General features: G+C 48.4%; 6 protein-coding genes and 1 non-coding gene across 7 annotated transcripts; 5 read left to right on the forward strand and 2 right to left on the reverse strand.

The window, feature by feature from the left end:
- The first annotated feature begins 147 nt into the window (after positions 1-147).
- On the forward strand, positions 148-854 carry LOC6610465 (protein FAM98B). Its single transcript, XM_002035010.2, has 2 exons — positions 148-547; positions 609-854. Exons 1-2 carry the CDS (start codon positions 226-228, stop codon positions 797-799), a joined length of 513 nt encoding a protein of 170 aa, XP_002035046.1. The 5' UTR covers positions 148-225; the 3' UTR covers positions 800-854.
- Positions 832-3,082, reverse strand: LOC6610466 (protein ecdysoneless). The gene is made up of 2 exons (XM_002035011.2): positions 2,749-3,082; positions 832-2,675 (listed from the first exon to the last, which is right to left on the reverse strand). The coding sequence occupies exons 1-2, from the start codon at positions 3,026-3,028 to the stop codon at positions 901-903; spliced, it is 2,055 nt and encodes a 684-aa protein (XP_002035047.1). The 5' UTR covers positions 3,029-3,082; the 3' UTR covers positions 832-900.
- A 586-nt stretch (positions 3,083-3,668) lies between these two features.
- On the forward strand, positions 3,669-4,869 carry LOC6610467. Its single transcript, XM_002035012.2, has 2 exons — positions 3,669-3,778; positions 3,844-4,869. Exons 1-2 carry the CDS (start codon positions 3,749-3,751, stop codon positions 4,705-4,707), a joined length of 894 nt encoding a protein of 297 aa, XP_002035048.1. The 5' UTR covers positions 3,669-3,748; the 3' UTR covers positions 4,708-4,869.
- A 219-nt stretch (positions 4,870-5,088) lies between these two features.
- On the forward strand, positions 5,089-5,822 carry LOC6610468. The gene has a single exon (XM_002035013.2). It carries the CDS (start codon positions 5,089-5,091, stop codon positions 5,746-5,748), a length of 660 nt encoding a protein of 219 aa, XP_002035049.1. The 3' UTR covers positions 5,749-5,822.
- Positions 5,823-6,033: 211 nt separating this feature from the next.
- On the forward strand, positions 6,034-7,054 carry LOC6610469. Its single transcript, XM_002035014.2, has one exon. It carries the CDS (start codon positions 6,055-6,057, stop codon positions 6,991-6,993), a length of 939 nt encoding a protein of 312 aa, XP_002035050.1. The 5' UTR covers positions 6,034-6,054; the 3' UTR covers positions 6,994-7,054.
- Positions 7,055-7,073: 19 nt separating this feature from the next.
- On the reverse strand, positions 7,074-10,033 carry LOC6610470 (major royal jelly protein 1). The gene is made up of 3 exons (XM_002035015.2): positions 9,517-10,033; positions 8,216-8,412; positions 7,074-7,709 (listed from the first exon to the last, which is right to left on the reverse strand). Exons 1-3 carry the CDS (start codon positions 9,955-9,957, stop codon positions 7,166-7,168), a joined length of 1,182 nt encoding a protein of 393 aa, XP_002035051.1. The 5' UTR covers positions 9,958-10,033; the 3' UTR covers positions 7,074-7,165.
- A 957-nt stretch (positions 10,034-10,990) lies between these two features.
- Trnac-gca lies at positions 10,991-11,062 on the forward strand. The gene has a single exon. It is a non-coding gene; the product is annotated as a tRNA-Cys (tRNA).
- The last annotated feature ends 2,653 nt before the right edge of the window (positions 11,063-13,715 follow it).

Below are 13,715 nucleotides of genomic sequence, written 5' to 3' on the forward strand. Positions count from 1 at the left end.
TTAACATTATTAATTTATAACCACCATTAACATATTATAATTTAGGTTCCTTAAACCTGATTTGATTCCGATTATATGTGTGATGTGCATTTGTTTCGATAACGTGACTTGGCCAAAATCACTGTGACTGCAGAACCGCTGCTGAACGCTTCAACAGCTGTGTTGGGCGCACTAACATATGAAAAATTCAGACGAAGGGAGTTTATTTGTATAAATACCGGAACAATGGTGGATCCCAACCGAAAGATAAACCGTCTGGTCGAAAGGGACCTGAACTTCCTGGAGTCCTGCGAGCTTGAGTTCGCAGACCGCTTCACTGACGACGACCCAGAGTTCATGGCGCACTGCAGCAAGCCTGTTCCGGAGCCGCCAATCGTGGAGAACTGGATGGGCGGTGGTGGAGGAGGGGGCGGCTTCCAGGGCGGAGGAGGCGGTGGTCATTCCTACCACAATCGCTACAACGGACATCGAAGAGGAGGCGGCGACAGGGGCTGGCAGCGACGAGGAGGAGCTGGCTACCACAACAACCGGGACAGGGGATTCAGGGGTAATACCCGGGATGAAGCTCAGTTCCTATTTATAGCTTACCAACGCATTTGTTCCCACAGACAACCGGCGCAACAACAGATACGATCCAATCGAGCGCAGGGATCGGTACGAAGGAGGCGGAGGCTCCGGAGGATCTGGGGGCTACAAGCGCTCCCATGACCATAACCAGAGGAATGATACTCCCAACAATGAACCACCCATGAAGGTCAGACGCGACTATGGAAACTTTGTGCCTGCATCCAAGGATTAGTTATCGAAAATAGCAAATAAGAATACCCTGCATTACATTGAAATATTCACATTGACGTTTATTTAATGGACTTAAGGCTACACTAATTCCTGTAATTCCGCTTACACGGCCGACTCGGATATATCCTTCTGTTCCTTGTCCTCGCCAGCCGACATGCCCACGCCCATGGCGCTAAACAGATTGGATACAGGACCTGCGCCGCCCACCTGCGATTGGTAGCTATCCATCATGTTGCGGAGCGTGTTTACGTTTATATTAATGGGCTCAAAGTCCTCAATGTCGTCGAAATCGTCCTCGTCCGCCTGTGGAGCTGTCTTCTTCTTGCCGTGGAAGGACTTGCCCACGCTGGTCTGCGCCAACTCGAGGTCCATCTGCTCCATATACGACTGAATCTGTCGGTCGAGTGGGAACACACTGCCGCCTCCGGAAAGTGCATTTAGATTCCTCTCCATGTCGTCCTCGTCCGCGTAGTCGCTCATCTCCGAGGTGGAGTCCCAGTTGTCCTCGGGTATTACGAAGTCCAGGAAATTCCGGACATGTGTGCTGTCCGGTTCCTCCGGCTGGATGACGGAATTGCGCTGGCACGCTTTGCGCATGGAGGGATTCTTCTTGACCTTTGCTCCCAGTCCTGTGGAACCCTTTGCCTGCGGCGGCGGCTCGTCATCGTCTGAGTCCAGCTTCGGCTCCTCGAGCCCTCGGTGCTCAATGCCCTCGTAGTTGGACTGTCGATCTAAGAACTCCGCCAGCTGCTTGGTGAACTCCTCGGCATTCATTTGTCCGTTCGGTTTGTAGAGCTTCTTGGGTCCGTAGCGATCCTGCAGCATGGAGTCCAGATCCTCAGCGCTGATATTTAACCACTCATCCGAGTCGCTGGGCTGCAGATTATTCTCCTCATCGCGCAGCTCCTCTGAAGCAGCCTCCGCTGGATGAAGCAACAGGTCGAGGATCTCAGCACCCGCTCTGGAGGCTGTGCGGAAACGCTCCTGGTTCCCACGGAAGTACACCTTGGCCTTGTTCAGCAGCTCCTGGTACTCGGCACTGCCCTCGATGTTGTCCCGGAAGTAGCCCTTGCTCTGCAAGCTGCGCAGATACGACCGCCAGGCAGGAAGGTCCTCGAGCTGTTGCCCCTCTACCCGCTTGGCTTGAGTGGCCAGGATCTCCAGTCCACTGGCCAGCTTCAAGCCCAATAGCTGCTCCTTATACCGTTCCGGCTCTGATACAGGATCCGTGAGATGCCAGCCGAGTCTCTTCTCGGGCAGATACTGCTGGTGAGACAACATGGCGTACAGACAGCGGGTGAAACGCACGTTGGTGCGCACGCGTGTGGCCTCCGGTGGGAAATATCGCATGGTGCGAAGTGCCTTGATGTCTAGAGAGTCCCGCTCGCAGAAAGCCCGAACCGCCGAGGAGAGCAGCCTTGACTTCTGCTTCAGAAGCTGTGCAGCGCTGTGCGGGAGCTCCAGCACCTGGCGATGAATGGAGAAGTGCGGCTGAGCGATCTGGTACTCCTTCAGCCGCGCATCAATGCGCGACTGTATCTCCGGCGAGCAGCGGTACAGGGTGGGATTCATTCGTATACGTTGCACAGCCATGGCCATGGTCAGTGGCTTGTCCTGGCTGCTGGCGGCGGAGTTCTGAAGGAGCTGCAGGTGACCACCGACCAGGTAAACGCGCTGCTCGCAGGTTTCCGGAGTCGCCCAGTCGGGCAGGGCGTCCGCCGCCTCGATGAGCAGGAACTCGCCATCCGAATCGCTTACCCGTGCAATGCAGTCGCCGCGAGCACGTGTGATCTCCGTGAGCAGATAGACGACGAACCACTCGTCGCTGATGTTGTCGCCATAGTGGGTTACGCCGTGGAAGTGCGGTGGGAGCTCGCCTGGGCGGGGACATGGAAATGGATGATTTCGAATTGCAGAAACAAAGCTATTTATAGAACATTGTGCGCATACCCAGTTCCGCCTCCTCCTCCGGGTTGGTCTCTTCGTTTAGCAGGCGCTCCTCGGCGCCGCCCAGCCGCACCTGCAGCTGAAACTCGTCCTTGTGCCACAGATAGCTGCGCTCCAAGGACTTCTCTCTCACAATGGCCGAGATCTCGTTGCGGATCTGGAGCATCAGTTTGCGCATCGCGCCCTCATCTTGCACGTTGTCGGGGACCTTGGGAAAGATGTAGTACTCCACAAAGTCCTCCTCGCGGACGAACTCCAGATTGCTGCCTGGAATCTTGCTCATCCTTTGTCCTTTTGCTCCTCCTCCTTTTTTTTTATTTGTTAGGGCGTTAGAGGTGACACTATCGAATAGAGTGCGTTCTTCCCACCTGACTATCGTTCAAGGAAGTTCGTTCACACTGGTAGCGCAGCAGGGTTCCGCATCAGCAGTGCGGTGGAAGACGTGGCTAAGCGCTTAGCGGTGACCCAACCCATTCCCGTTATTCATCTCAGCGATTTTTTATGAATATCAAAAGCTGAACCAAAAATCAGATATAAAATTGAAAATCTATTTTATATATTAAATTCCTTAACTACAAGTGCATATTTACAAACTAAAGCTTGCGGTCAGTTTTATTGAAAGAAATGGTATTCAAATATTTACTCGAGAGCACTTAAAAGTGCTCTGAATAAGTCGGCCGCCTTGTTTACCCATTAAACACCCACTCCACTCGAAGCCAGTTGGACCAATTTCTAGTAAATGTGGTTCACTCACCCATCATTGCGGCATTCCAATCCGCGTAGTTGTTGTAATTAGAAACGCCGCTGGGATTGCCACTTTGCCCAACTCCCATCGCCTTTTGAAAGTTGATAGATAGACAAACAGACACTCAAAAGATATAAAACGCTATCTAAAGTCTGCTATTTCGGGGCTTTTATTGCTGTCACCATATGAGTCTGAATCAGACAATCGAAGATTCTTGTGGAAGTTGGACCTAAACTAACCAGAAATAAAGACATCGTCATGTTCTTGGAAAGAATACTAGTGAGCATGGTAGGTGGTTTTTCTGAATAGGATAAACTTAAGTGAATGGCATTTGATTTTTATGCACCCCACAGTTACTGCTCAACCTGGTGGCTCTGCTCATGGGAGCCACTGTGACCACCCGGCGCATCCAGCCGCGGGAGACGAACTCCTGCGAGGGCCGCCAGAGTCCCGGGCCCATCTGCGAGTCCTGCGAGCTGCTGGCCACTTGCGTGCGCCACTCCAACGGATGGGTGAACATCCCCGTGGAGTCGTGCGACGTGGCCAACGGATACTACTGCAACGCCCGCCTGGGGAGCTGTACCAACGAGACGGGCCCGTGTCATCCGTTTGGCATCGAGGGCAACTTCCAGTGCACCTCGCAGGGCATCTTCCCGGATCCGTACGACTGCCAGAAGTACCACATGTGCTACTTCGTGGGAGCCACTCTGGTGGCTGCTGCCGTGGATTGCGGCAACGACAAGGCCTTCGATGCGACGACTGGCCAGTGCACTTTGACCCTGACTGACTCCGTCTGCCTGCAGAGACAGTACTACTGCCCCAATGCCGGACACGTGGCCGCCTGGCCCACCAATCCCAATATCTTCTACGTGTGCAAGTCGACGGTTAACCAGAACCTGAACGACACCATCGTCATCTACCCCTCGCTGCACAGGTGCAACGATGGCGAGACCTTTGTGGACTACGTCTGCCGCAGCGGATCGAATGTCCTGCCGCCCAGCACCGATGATCCTTCGGTGATCATCGAGGATCCCAATGACGACGACTTCTCGGTGCTGCCCAACACCTGCCAGCACGTGGGCTTGATGGCCGATGGAAACGACTGCCGGAAGTACTACTACTGCTCAGCTCTGAATGGCACCCTGCGGCACATGGACTGCCCCAATGGGACTTACTACCGCCCAGAACTATCCTCCTGCGTCCTGGGAAGCTGCTAAGGAAGACACATTCCTCCACTTTATTTATTCCTCTTTAATAAACAACTAAAATTTACCATGGAATAACAATAGATTTGACATGAATTTATGAATTCCCATTTTAAAAAGTATCAGTTGATAATAAAGATTCAACCACCATGTCCGTGGGTAATTAAACCAGAATGAGTTTCTTATTTTTCCAATAAAACTGCAATGAAGAGGGACTGGTAGTGTCTTGGTTCTTTCTTGCCAAGTGCTGTGACTAGGTCATAAATGTTCCATAGAATGATTTTTTCGGGGCAACATTGCAGTTTATCTATTAATTATACCGAAACATTCTGCGTCCGGTTGTGAGGTGCTATATAAGGCGGAGTGAAGAGGTCTACTTAGAAAGTTTGCAACATGGATTCATCTCCACTGTTTATCTGCCTCCTAGTTTTCCTGTTGTTTCAAATGGGAAAAGGGTTGGGGAACGGCAGTTATCTGGAGCCAAGATTGGATGCAGCTGCTGAATCCTGTCCAGATGATTACTACTATAATGAAACTATCCAAGCCTGCGTATCTACAGACACTACTAGCTGTACCAATCACCAGATCGGCAAGTGTCCGATGACTACAGGTGTGGATGAGTTTTGCCTGTGCAAAGATAAGCACCTTCAGATCTGGAAATGTCCCGAAGGAACCTACTTCGATGCCAACCGATTGGTCTGCCGTGTGGGAACAGTTGAGTGCCAGGAGGACTATGCTGCATCCGCATGTCCCAACAGCACGGCAAGCGATGTCTTTTGCCTCTGCATCGATGGCAAATGGCAACTTAACTACTGTCCCACGGGCTTTACCTTTGATGACGAGTTGAAGATTTGCCTGAACACCGGATCTGATGACGGCGAGTTGCCCAGTTCGTCTGGAAAGTGCCAGCGGCTTGGATTGTTTGGGGATCCCGCCGACTGCTCTGGGTACTATCATTGTCGCGAAAAGGGCAGTGATATTGAGTATTTCAGATGCTCCGTAGGAACCATCTTCAATCTAATTTCCTTTGCCTGCGTTGCTGGAGCTTGTTGACCCAACATATTATAGTTATTGCAGCTAGCCTATCTTGGAATAAAACTGATTAGCTTGAAACTATTTTCAATGAATTCCGGATCTATCAGTTCGCAGTTTTGATGATAATCTTGCAATAATTACAATTTTGGCTACGCTTAGTAAGTTTTCTAAAATTATTATAACGTCGTAATATTTTGGTTCTTTATCAAGTCGATAATACTTATTAGAGTTTATCTGTTTAATTAAGAAAAAGACACTTGTCTGGCTGATTAGGCGGTGCTATAAAAGATAGTCCCTCAGATGACCCAGCCAACAGTCTTCAAGATGAGGTCTTCAGTACCGGTTTGTCTACTCCTGCTCGGTCTGGCGATCGGATCGGCTAGGGCCAATGATAATCCCTGCCAGGATGTGCGCATTCCCGGCTTCGTTTGCATGAACTGCACCACCTTGGGCTACTGCATCCGCGATACCACCGGCAGCTGGGAAACGATGTCGATGCTGGGCTGCCAATCGGATTACAATTTCTATTGCAGCGACGAGGGAACCTTCGGATGCACCTTCCAGTCGCAGTGCCAGGTGCCCAAACGGGGTCCCTTCAGCTGTCAGCAGGCGGGCCTGTTCCCGGATCCGTACGACTGCAGGAGGTACCACGAGTGCAGCGATCAGAGTGTGGACACCCCTCGCCTCTGCTCCAACGGAGCGGGCTACTCCACCCTCACGGGCACCTGTGTCCTGCCCCGGGAGAGTGAGCAGTGCATCAAGGAGCAGTTCACCTGCAGTCGGTCGGGACAAGTGGGTGGATGGGCGCCTGACAACCGGTACTTCTACGTCTGCATCAATGACACGGCCGACTCGCTGTATCCGCTGATGATGAAGTGTCACGAGGGATTCGTTTTCAACAGCTACAGCTGCGTGCCCGACACCAGGAGCATGAGGATTCAGGCGAAGGAGTCCCACACGTGCATGAACAACGATAGGTACCCATGCCCCTTCCGAACCTCTGAGATGGAATACTGCAAGTGTGTCGATGGAGAACTGGATGTGATGACCTGTCCCGCCGGCTTCTACATTGATCCTAAGATCTTAACCTGCGTGACTGATGGGATCTATCAGTGCTCGGACTTTGAGATCCTCAGCTGTCCCAATGTCTCCACCAAGGATGAGTACTGCATATGCATCGATCGCCAGCTGCAGATCTACAGCTGTCCAATAGGACAGTATTTCAATGCTGAGACTCGAAAGTGCCAATCAGAGTCCGAGTAATGAATTGTATCATAGTACCAATATTGATTCAAGTAAAGGCCTATTTAAAAAATGAAAATCATTTTAAAATAAACTTCAAATAACTATAAACATTCACCAAATTTTAATGAGACCCAGTAACGACAACAAATCAGTTTGAATCTTAAGCCTAAGAAAGTGGAGTGATCCGGACTCAGTCGTCACATTCCCGCACCACAGGATGCAGGACGATCGAGGCTCCGTTGCAGCCCGTGCGATCCGAGATGAAGTCGTGGAAGTTGCTCTCCAGCGCCCACATGAATCGCTTGTGACCGGGTAGCACTTGGGTGGACAGGCGGCAGTCGCCTCCCCGCTGCACCTCCTGCAAATTGGCGGCCTTGAAGCAGGTCTCCGAGTCCCACAGATAAATGTCGTTCTCGCCCTTGTAGCGGAAGAAGAGCGAGGTGCCTCCGTCGGCGCCCAGCAGCACCGCCTGTTTGCCATAGGGCTTGGGCCCCACGTCGATGATGGAGCCCGCTCCCTGGCCCACGCGCAGGTACTCGCCCTTGATGGAGTACAGGCGTGGGGAGCTCAGGTAGCTGAAGAACAGGGTGGAGGTGCCATCCGGCTTCGCGGTGAGCGCCACGTACAGCACATCGCTTGTGGGGGCGGTGGCCTTGGGCAGGACGATGCGGTAGGACTTGTTGCCGGTGATGTCGTACACCAGGATACTACGTGCTCCAGCATCGGCCACATAGCTATGGTTGCAAGTGAGGGAAATATAATGCGGAGTGAGATTAGATATCATGTATACAATGGGATTTTAATTGGCTGGTGAATGGTTGGTTCATATAGCCACACTTCTTAGAACTACCTTGAGCAGATAAGATATGAGCCTCTAAGTGGCTAATATCCCTTTTAATCGGCTCAATGATCGCTGATTGAAAGCATGATGATTGAAAGTGTGTGGTAACAGTACTTCAATTGCACATAAAACTCTTGATTCAGTTCGATGATTTCAACGAATATTTTATGACTGCAATACGAATCTGTGAATATCATTGTGCTAACAAATAATGGTTAGTAATAATGGTTAATATTAATGTAATGTGTGGTATTAATTTCATAGTTGATGTATTTCACAAAGTGATTAAGCACAACTCATTTCACTGATGAAGTATCCGCGAATTGAGCTTAAATGTATCTATAAAATGGTGATAAAGGAGTTTTTCCACAAACCAAATGAATAGGCGATGGAACTCACACGAATGGCTTGTTGTCCTTGGAGTAGTCGACCACAATGAACTGCAGCCGACTCTCGGAGGTGACCAGGTCGCTGAGGTCGATGCTCTTGACCACCTTGTGGTTGGCCGTGTTTATGGCAACGATCTTGGGACTGCATCTGCGGATGGGCTGCTCCAGGGTGTTGACAATGCCCACGTCCAAGGCCCACAGAAGTCCCTGCGAACGGAGAAGACAATTTTTAATTGCTATCAATTGCGGCTCGTGTTGATTGTTCTTAATGTTTTCATTTGCTTTTTTCATTTGGCGGTTAATTGAAATGTTGGCGGCGTTAAAAATTCCACATTCGCAAATATGTGGCCATAAAATGAGTATCAGCGAAAAGCACTGAATGGAAAATTGCGCAAATAAATAAATGCAGTCGCCTCGTTTGTTTGCCGTTTGTTATTGTTTCGTCGACTTTTGTGTAAATAAAATAAAGAAATTATTTGCATAAATTCAGCTAAACGGGATTGGCATTTAAATGAGAACGAATCGACGCCAACAATAATTGAAGGAAATTATTAAGTTGCAGCTTATCGTAAGTAGGTCATGTGAATATTTTATGTCATCATTGTAATATCTGCGAATGCATCTGTCATTTAAAATTAAAGCTCACAACTTCTGAAGTGCAATCGAAATGCACAAAACAAGGCTGGATGGCCTGTCCCCAGCATTTCCAAATTATTTCCGAGAATTTTTCACTGCATTTGCCTGTCACTTTTCAGCTGCAGTCCTTGTCCTTTATAATATTCCATTTACCCCACCGCTTTTTCAGCGTTTCCGTATCCGTTTATTCTACCCTTCAGTTGGCGCCGACAATTGCCGGGCATGAATTTTATTTGGAGCTCTTCGCTTTTGTCGCCCCGTTTATTTGATTAAAAAAGCAATTTTTGGTCGACAGCGACGATAACCAGTTAAAAAAGTGCGTCCGGCAAAGGGTTAATGCGAAAACGATACCCTGGAGTTAAACTACTGATTCTGATCGACTTTTTAAGAAGGACTAGATATTTAATACTGCTACTGCACATTAATATTAATATCAGATGCTAAACTAAATCATTTTTAGAAAAATCGAATAGCCCTAAGTTCAATGCTACCCTGTAATCCACCTACGATACAAATGTAAATTGAGCATTTAGCTGAAATATAGGAGGGAGTGGGTCAAAGTGCTATGCCTCCATGGTGGCCAACAACTAGCATTACGTAATTAAAGGCAGAACTGGCAGTTTGGATGAGCCCCGAAAAAATGTCCCAAACAATACGGGTGTTAATTGCACTCACGTTCTGATCGACGGCTATGTCCACGACGGACTGCAGGGCCTGGCAGTTGCCCTCCTCCTGGATGGCCCAGCAGGGATAGGGGGCGATCTTGGTCAGGCACTCGCCCTTCTTCAGGTTGACCTTGCCAAGGGTGAAGGGCACGCCCTGCTTGTACCTGGGCAGCGCCACGAATGCAGAGTCCCGCTGCAGCTGGGCCCGGGTCACGATCACGTTCCGGGGCACATAGCGGCCGGACTGGACGTAGATGTTCTTGGTGGACTCGCAGGGCCAGTGGAGGCTGCTGCCGCTGAGCTGGAAGGTCAGTTCGCTCAGCGGGTTCTTTTCGCACTTGGTGCCGCCAATGGAGTTGGAGGCATCCGTCGACTCGTCGGTGGAGGAGCTGTATCCCGCCAGGACCACGGCGGCCGAGGCGACGAGGAGCAGCAGGTGCAGCTGCGACATTTTCCGGCTTTTCTTACTGCGCTTTCCACAAACTGAGCTTCTGCACTCGATTCACCACGTCGGCCAGAACATAAAACTGTCTGAGCGTCGGCAGACCTGCATTTATATATATTATACCCACCGACTTATGCAGCCAGCGTGCGGAGCGTGTTGTGGCAAGGTCGTTGGATGCTTGACACGGGGGGGAACAAGTGTCTGTCTGGAGTGGCTACCACCCAGCCAGCACGTCTGGCCCACGCCGGAAGTCGGCCAGACCTCTAAGCCCGCTCCGCTACTCGGTTTCTAAGCAATGCGGAAATGAAATGCAAACTTAACCCCTTCTACAATGTGAGCTCAATCTGGATTACTTCAAATCAGATTTTCAAAATCAAATTTCAGTTTGTGCCATTATGGCTATGTAAGCATGTCTAATTAATCACTTCTACTCCTTTTATTGCTTTTATTTTCCTAGTATCACTTTGTTCTATTATAGCCATTTATGAGCACCTAATTAGTCACTCAAGTCCGTTCAATAAAATGGGTTAAAGTTGCGAAATTGCTTCTGTCACTCATCGATCGCTCTTGTGCATCCGACGGAGTAGCAAGTTCACCCCTCGGCAGGCAAAGTTCAGAGGTCGCTGCGAAACAGTTGCCAAAGTGGCCCAAAAGTTCAATATCAATGCTGACGTCTGTGACGTGCATATCTGCGACCGAGAAAGTTTCAGTTACTTGGCTCGAGTTACCAGCTATTTTCGGCTGACAAAAACATCTGTCAGTCCGCCTGCAGCTATCAGTTTGCTTTTGGGTGGCGGGGCGGGCGAAAGGAGAAAGTTGGGGAGTTGGGGCACATTACTCGCAGATAAGATTGCAAGTTGCCGGAGATTCGACGAAGCCCCATCGCCGTGTGATTCACACCCAGAGTTTCGCGGAGCTGTGTCTACACAAGCACTCAGTTCCAAATTGATTTCATTTCTATTTTAAGATAAATGCAAAGGCGGAATTTTATCGCAGCAGGGCACTTCAAAAGGCGCTCTGAGTTCGCCAATTTCAAGTCGGGGGTATAGCTCAGGGGTAGAGCATTCGACTGCAGATCGAGAGGTCCCCGGTTCAAATCCGGGTGCCCCCTGGAACTTTTTTTGCCATATTTTTGTTTTTTGTGGCTGCTCAAGGCTTTTTGTGGATTTAGGTGGACTTTTTTGCTCGGTGATTGCGTGGGGGGGTGGGGTGTCACTAGAGGTGTATCCGCCAGACGTGGCCGATGACCCCGTATCCTCGTAGAACCCACGCATCGCATAGCGGCGAATAAAAAATGCTTTGACACATTCATTCGGGCGAGGAGGACTCGGTGTCCAGCTGCAGAGCCCTTTGTTTGAGACAGCACGTGCCGCGAATTATGGCCAGCACCGGGCTTACATTAAATCACAAAATGTTTAATCTCCTTACAGCAGCCCAGCAAATGACCATCGGCGGGTCAACATTTTGATAACCCTTTCATCGGGGGTCAGACTGGCTGCTCCTTCCGCGTGGCGGGATGGGAAGGGTCTGTCTATAATGCCAAATTACATGCAGATTGAATTTTTGTGAATTCCGATTCAATAAACTGCCATGGGTCCCCCCTGCCCCTCTTTCCACGATCGTAATCCCCCGATTTATGGCACACACATGCCCAAAAGCAGGCGGATGTGATATGTGCTGTGATATGTGGGCGGGATTGTCAGTCGGGCCAACATCTCCGCCGAATCTGTGGATAAATATTTATGTGCTCCAACATAAATAAAAGCAAAGTATGCAAATGGAAATTTGACGATGCTAAGACTCTTTTACTTTACCAAAACAGCTTACAGATACGATTATGGCAAAGCTCATAATCAGCAATCATTTATTCATCTCTAGACTCTAAGTGATTAAGATAAGAAATGTAGACCATCCACAATAAAATTGTACATTAAACTCAATAAATTTGGCAACATTTTCCATGGATAGTGTATTTGTAAGAACAATCCGCACTCATTTGGAAATATTTTCTCCTTGATGTCGACAGATGCGTTTAAATGGCAAATGTAAACTCATTGATAGCATATTGGGTGCAAAAAGTGTATATTCCATATGCACACACAGTAGCAACGGGGTGCCAAGAGCAATTTGTCGGATGAATTCAATGAATTCAATTATTGCAAAACAATTAAACGAAGATGGGCCACCGGATAAAGGCAATAATTTATAGCGATTGCAAAAGGTTAAGAGCCGATGTGGACAACTTTAAGCAGACGTAAACAAAACTTGGCCGACGAAAGAAAGCCAGCAAAGTGAAAGCAAAGCACATAAATTAGGCGAGCGGCCAAATTTATGGAAAGATTAACTTTAAGCGCAGCTGATGACTTTTTAATACCCTGTAATACAACTGTAAACCACTGAAAAGTTTCTCTGATAAGCAATTTAAATCAAATTACCTATAAAAGGAAAGCTAATTAACATTCTATCATTTGAATACTTTTTCAAAGAGCAATCAGATATTTTAATTTAAATTAAGTAATCAATCCACCCTGGAGTTCAGCATTTCCAAAGAAGTTTGTCCGAAGTTTTCATTTAATTTATGTGAAATTCCCGGTAAAGAAAATCGCTTTCCTCAGCACAAAGTTAAAAAAGCATAAACCTCATTTGGCCTATTTACCAAAACAAATCAAACGTGACCACATACAATTGTTTTTACATTTTCAAAAAAAGCGGTAAATTATTGGCTTATTTGCGTTTTCAATTGGATTTTTATTGGCACACATATAAAAAGGTGAACTTTGCTTTGTTGCGCAGCGCGTTTTAAAGAAGTCTCACATAATCCCCGATTTTGCAGATGACGCATACGCCCCGTTAACGGGCCATAAACAAGAACTGTCAATGTAATGTGTGGAAAACGACCTGGGGAAAGTGGGGCCATGGTTTTCCCGAGCAGCGGGTGGAGTTTCCCCAGCTAATGGGGGTCAGTCGGCAGTCGCCCGGCAGTCTCTTATCTACCCCCCAAAACTTTTATGTGGCGGGAGGTAAGTGTTTACATAAATTATGTCAGATGAGCAGCCCGGAAATGCTTGTCATCAATTTTTTGCGCTCCATCTGGGTATGTATGTGCGCTTGTCTCGTATAAATCATTCTGGTGGGCGGGGGAAAAGCCAACCGGAATGCGGGTTTCGGCTGACAATTTAACATGCCAAACACGTTGGTTTTGGTTTGGGGCGATTCCGGGTTGTCTGCCCGTATCGAGGGCCTTAACCTATTTAGGGGCAATTACGGTGATGGAAATGGCGAAATGGCCCAGGAATTCTGCAGGGAAATCCCGGGGATGCTGAGATTTTTTTCTCACTCCTTCAATCACTCTGTATTGGCCAACTTATGGCTGGCAAAATCACAGATTGAGGTCATTCTGTTGCCCGCAATTAATTAGCTAAAAATATCGCCCGCAATCTGGAGACACTTGTTGGGGCTCCGTTTTCAATTGACTGCAGTAATTACAATTCCATTTTTATGGTCGATTGGATTATTGCGGGAGAAACGTGTCCTTCGCCTTGGTCCTTTGGAAAACTTCTCAGGCTTCTGTCCTCGAATGGCTGGCTTATAGTTATGTAATGGAATGGAACTATCTAATTAATGTATACTTGTTCATATTTAACGATTACATTTCAGCCATTAATACTATTAGTTTTTACCAGCGTTTGCTGGTAAACTCTTGCCAAGGTTATAAAGCTCGCAAAAAATCAGTCTAAAAGCTGAGAATCGGGTGCGAGGCACGT

The sequence above is a fragment of the Drosophila sechellia genome, chromosome 3L (assembly GCF_004382195.2).
Source record: "Drosophila sechellia strain sech25 chromosome 3L, ASM438219v1, whole genome shotgun sequence".
Classification (NCBI taxonomy): Eukaryota; Metazoa; Arthropoda; class Insecta; order Diptera; family Drosophilidae; genus Drosophila; species Drosophila sechellia.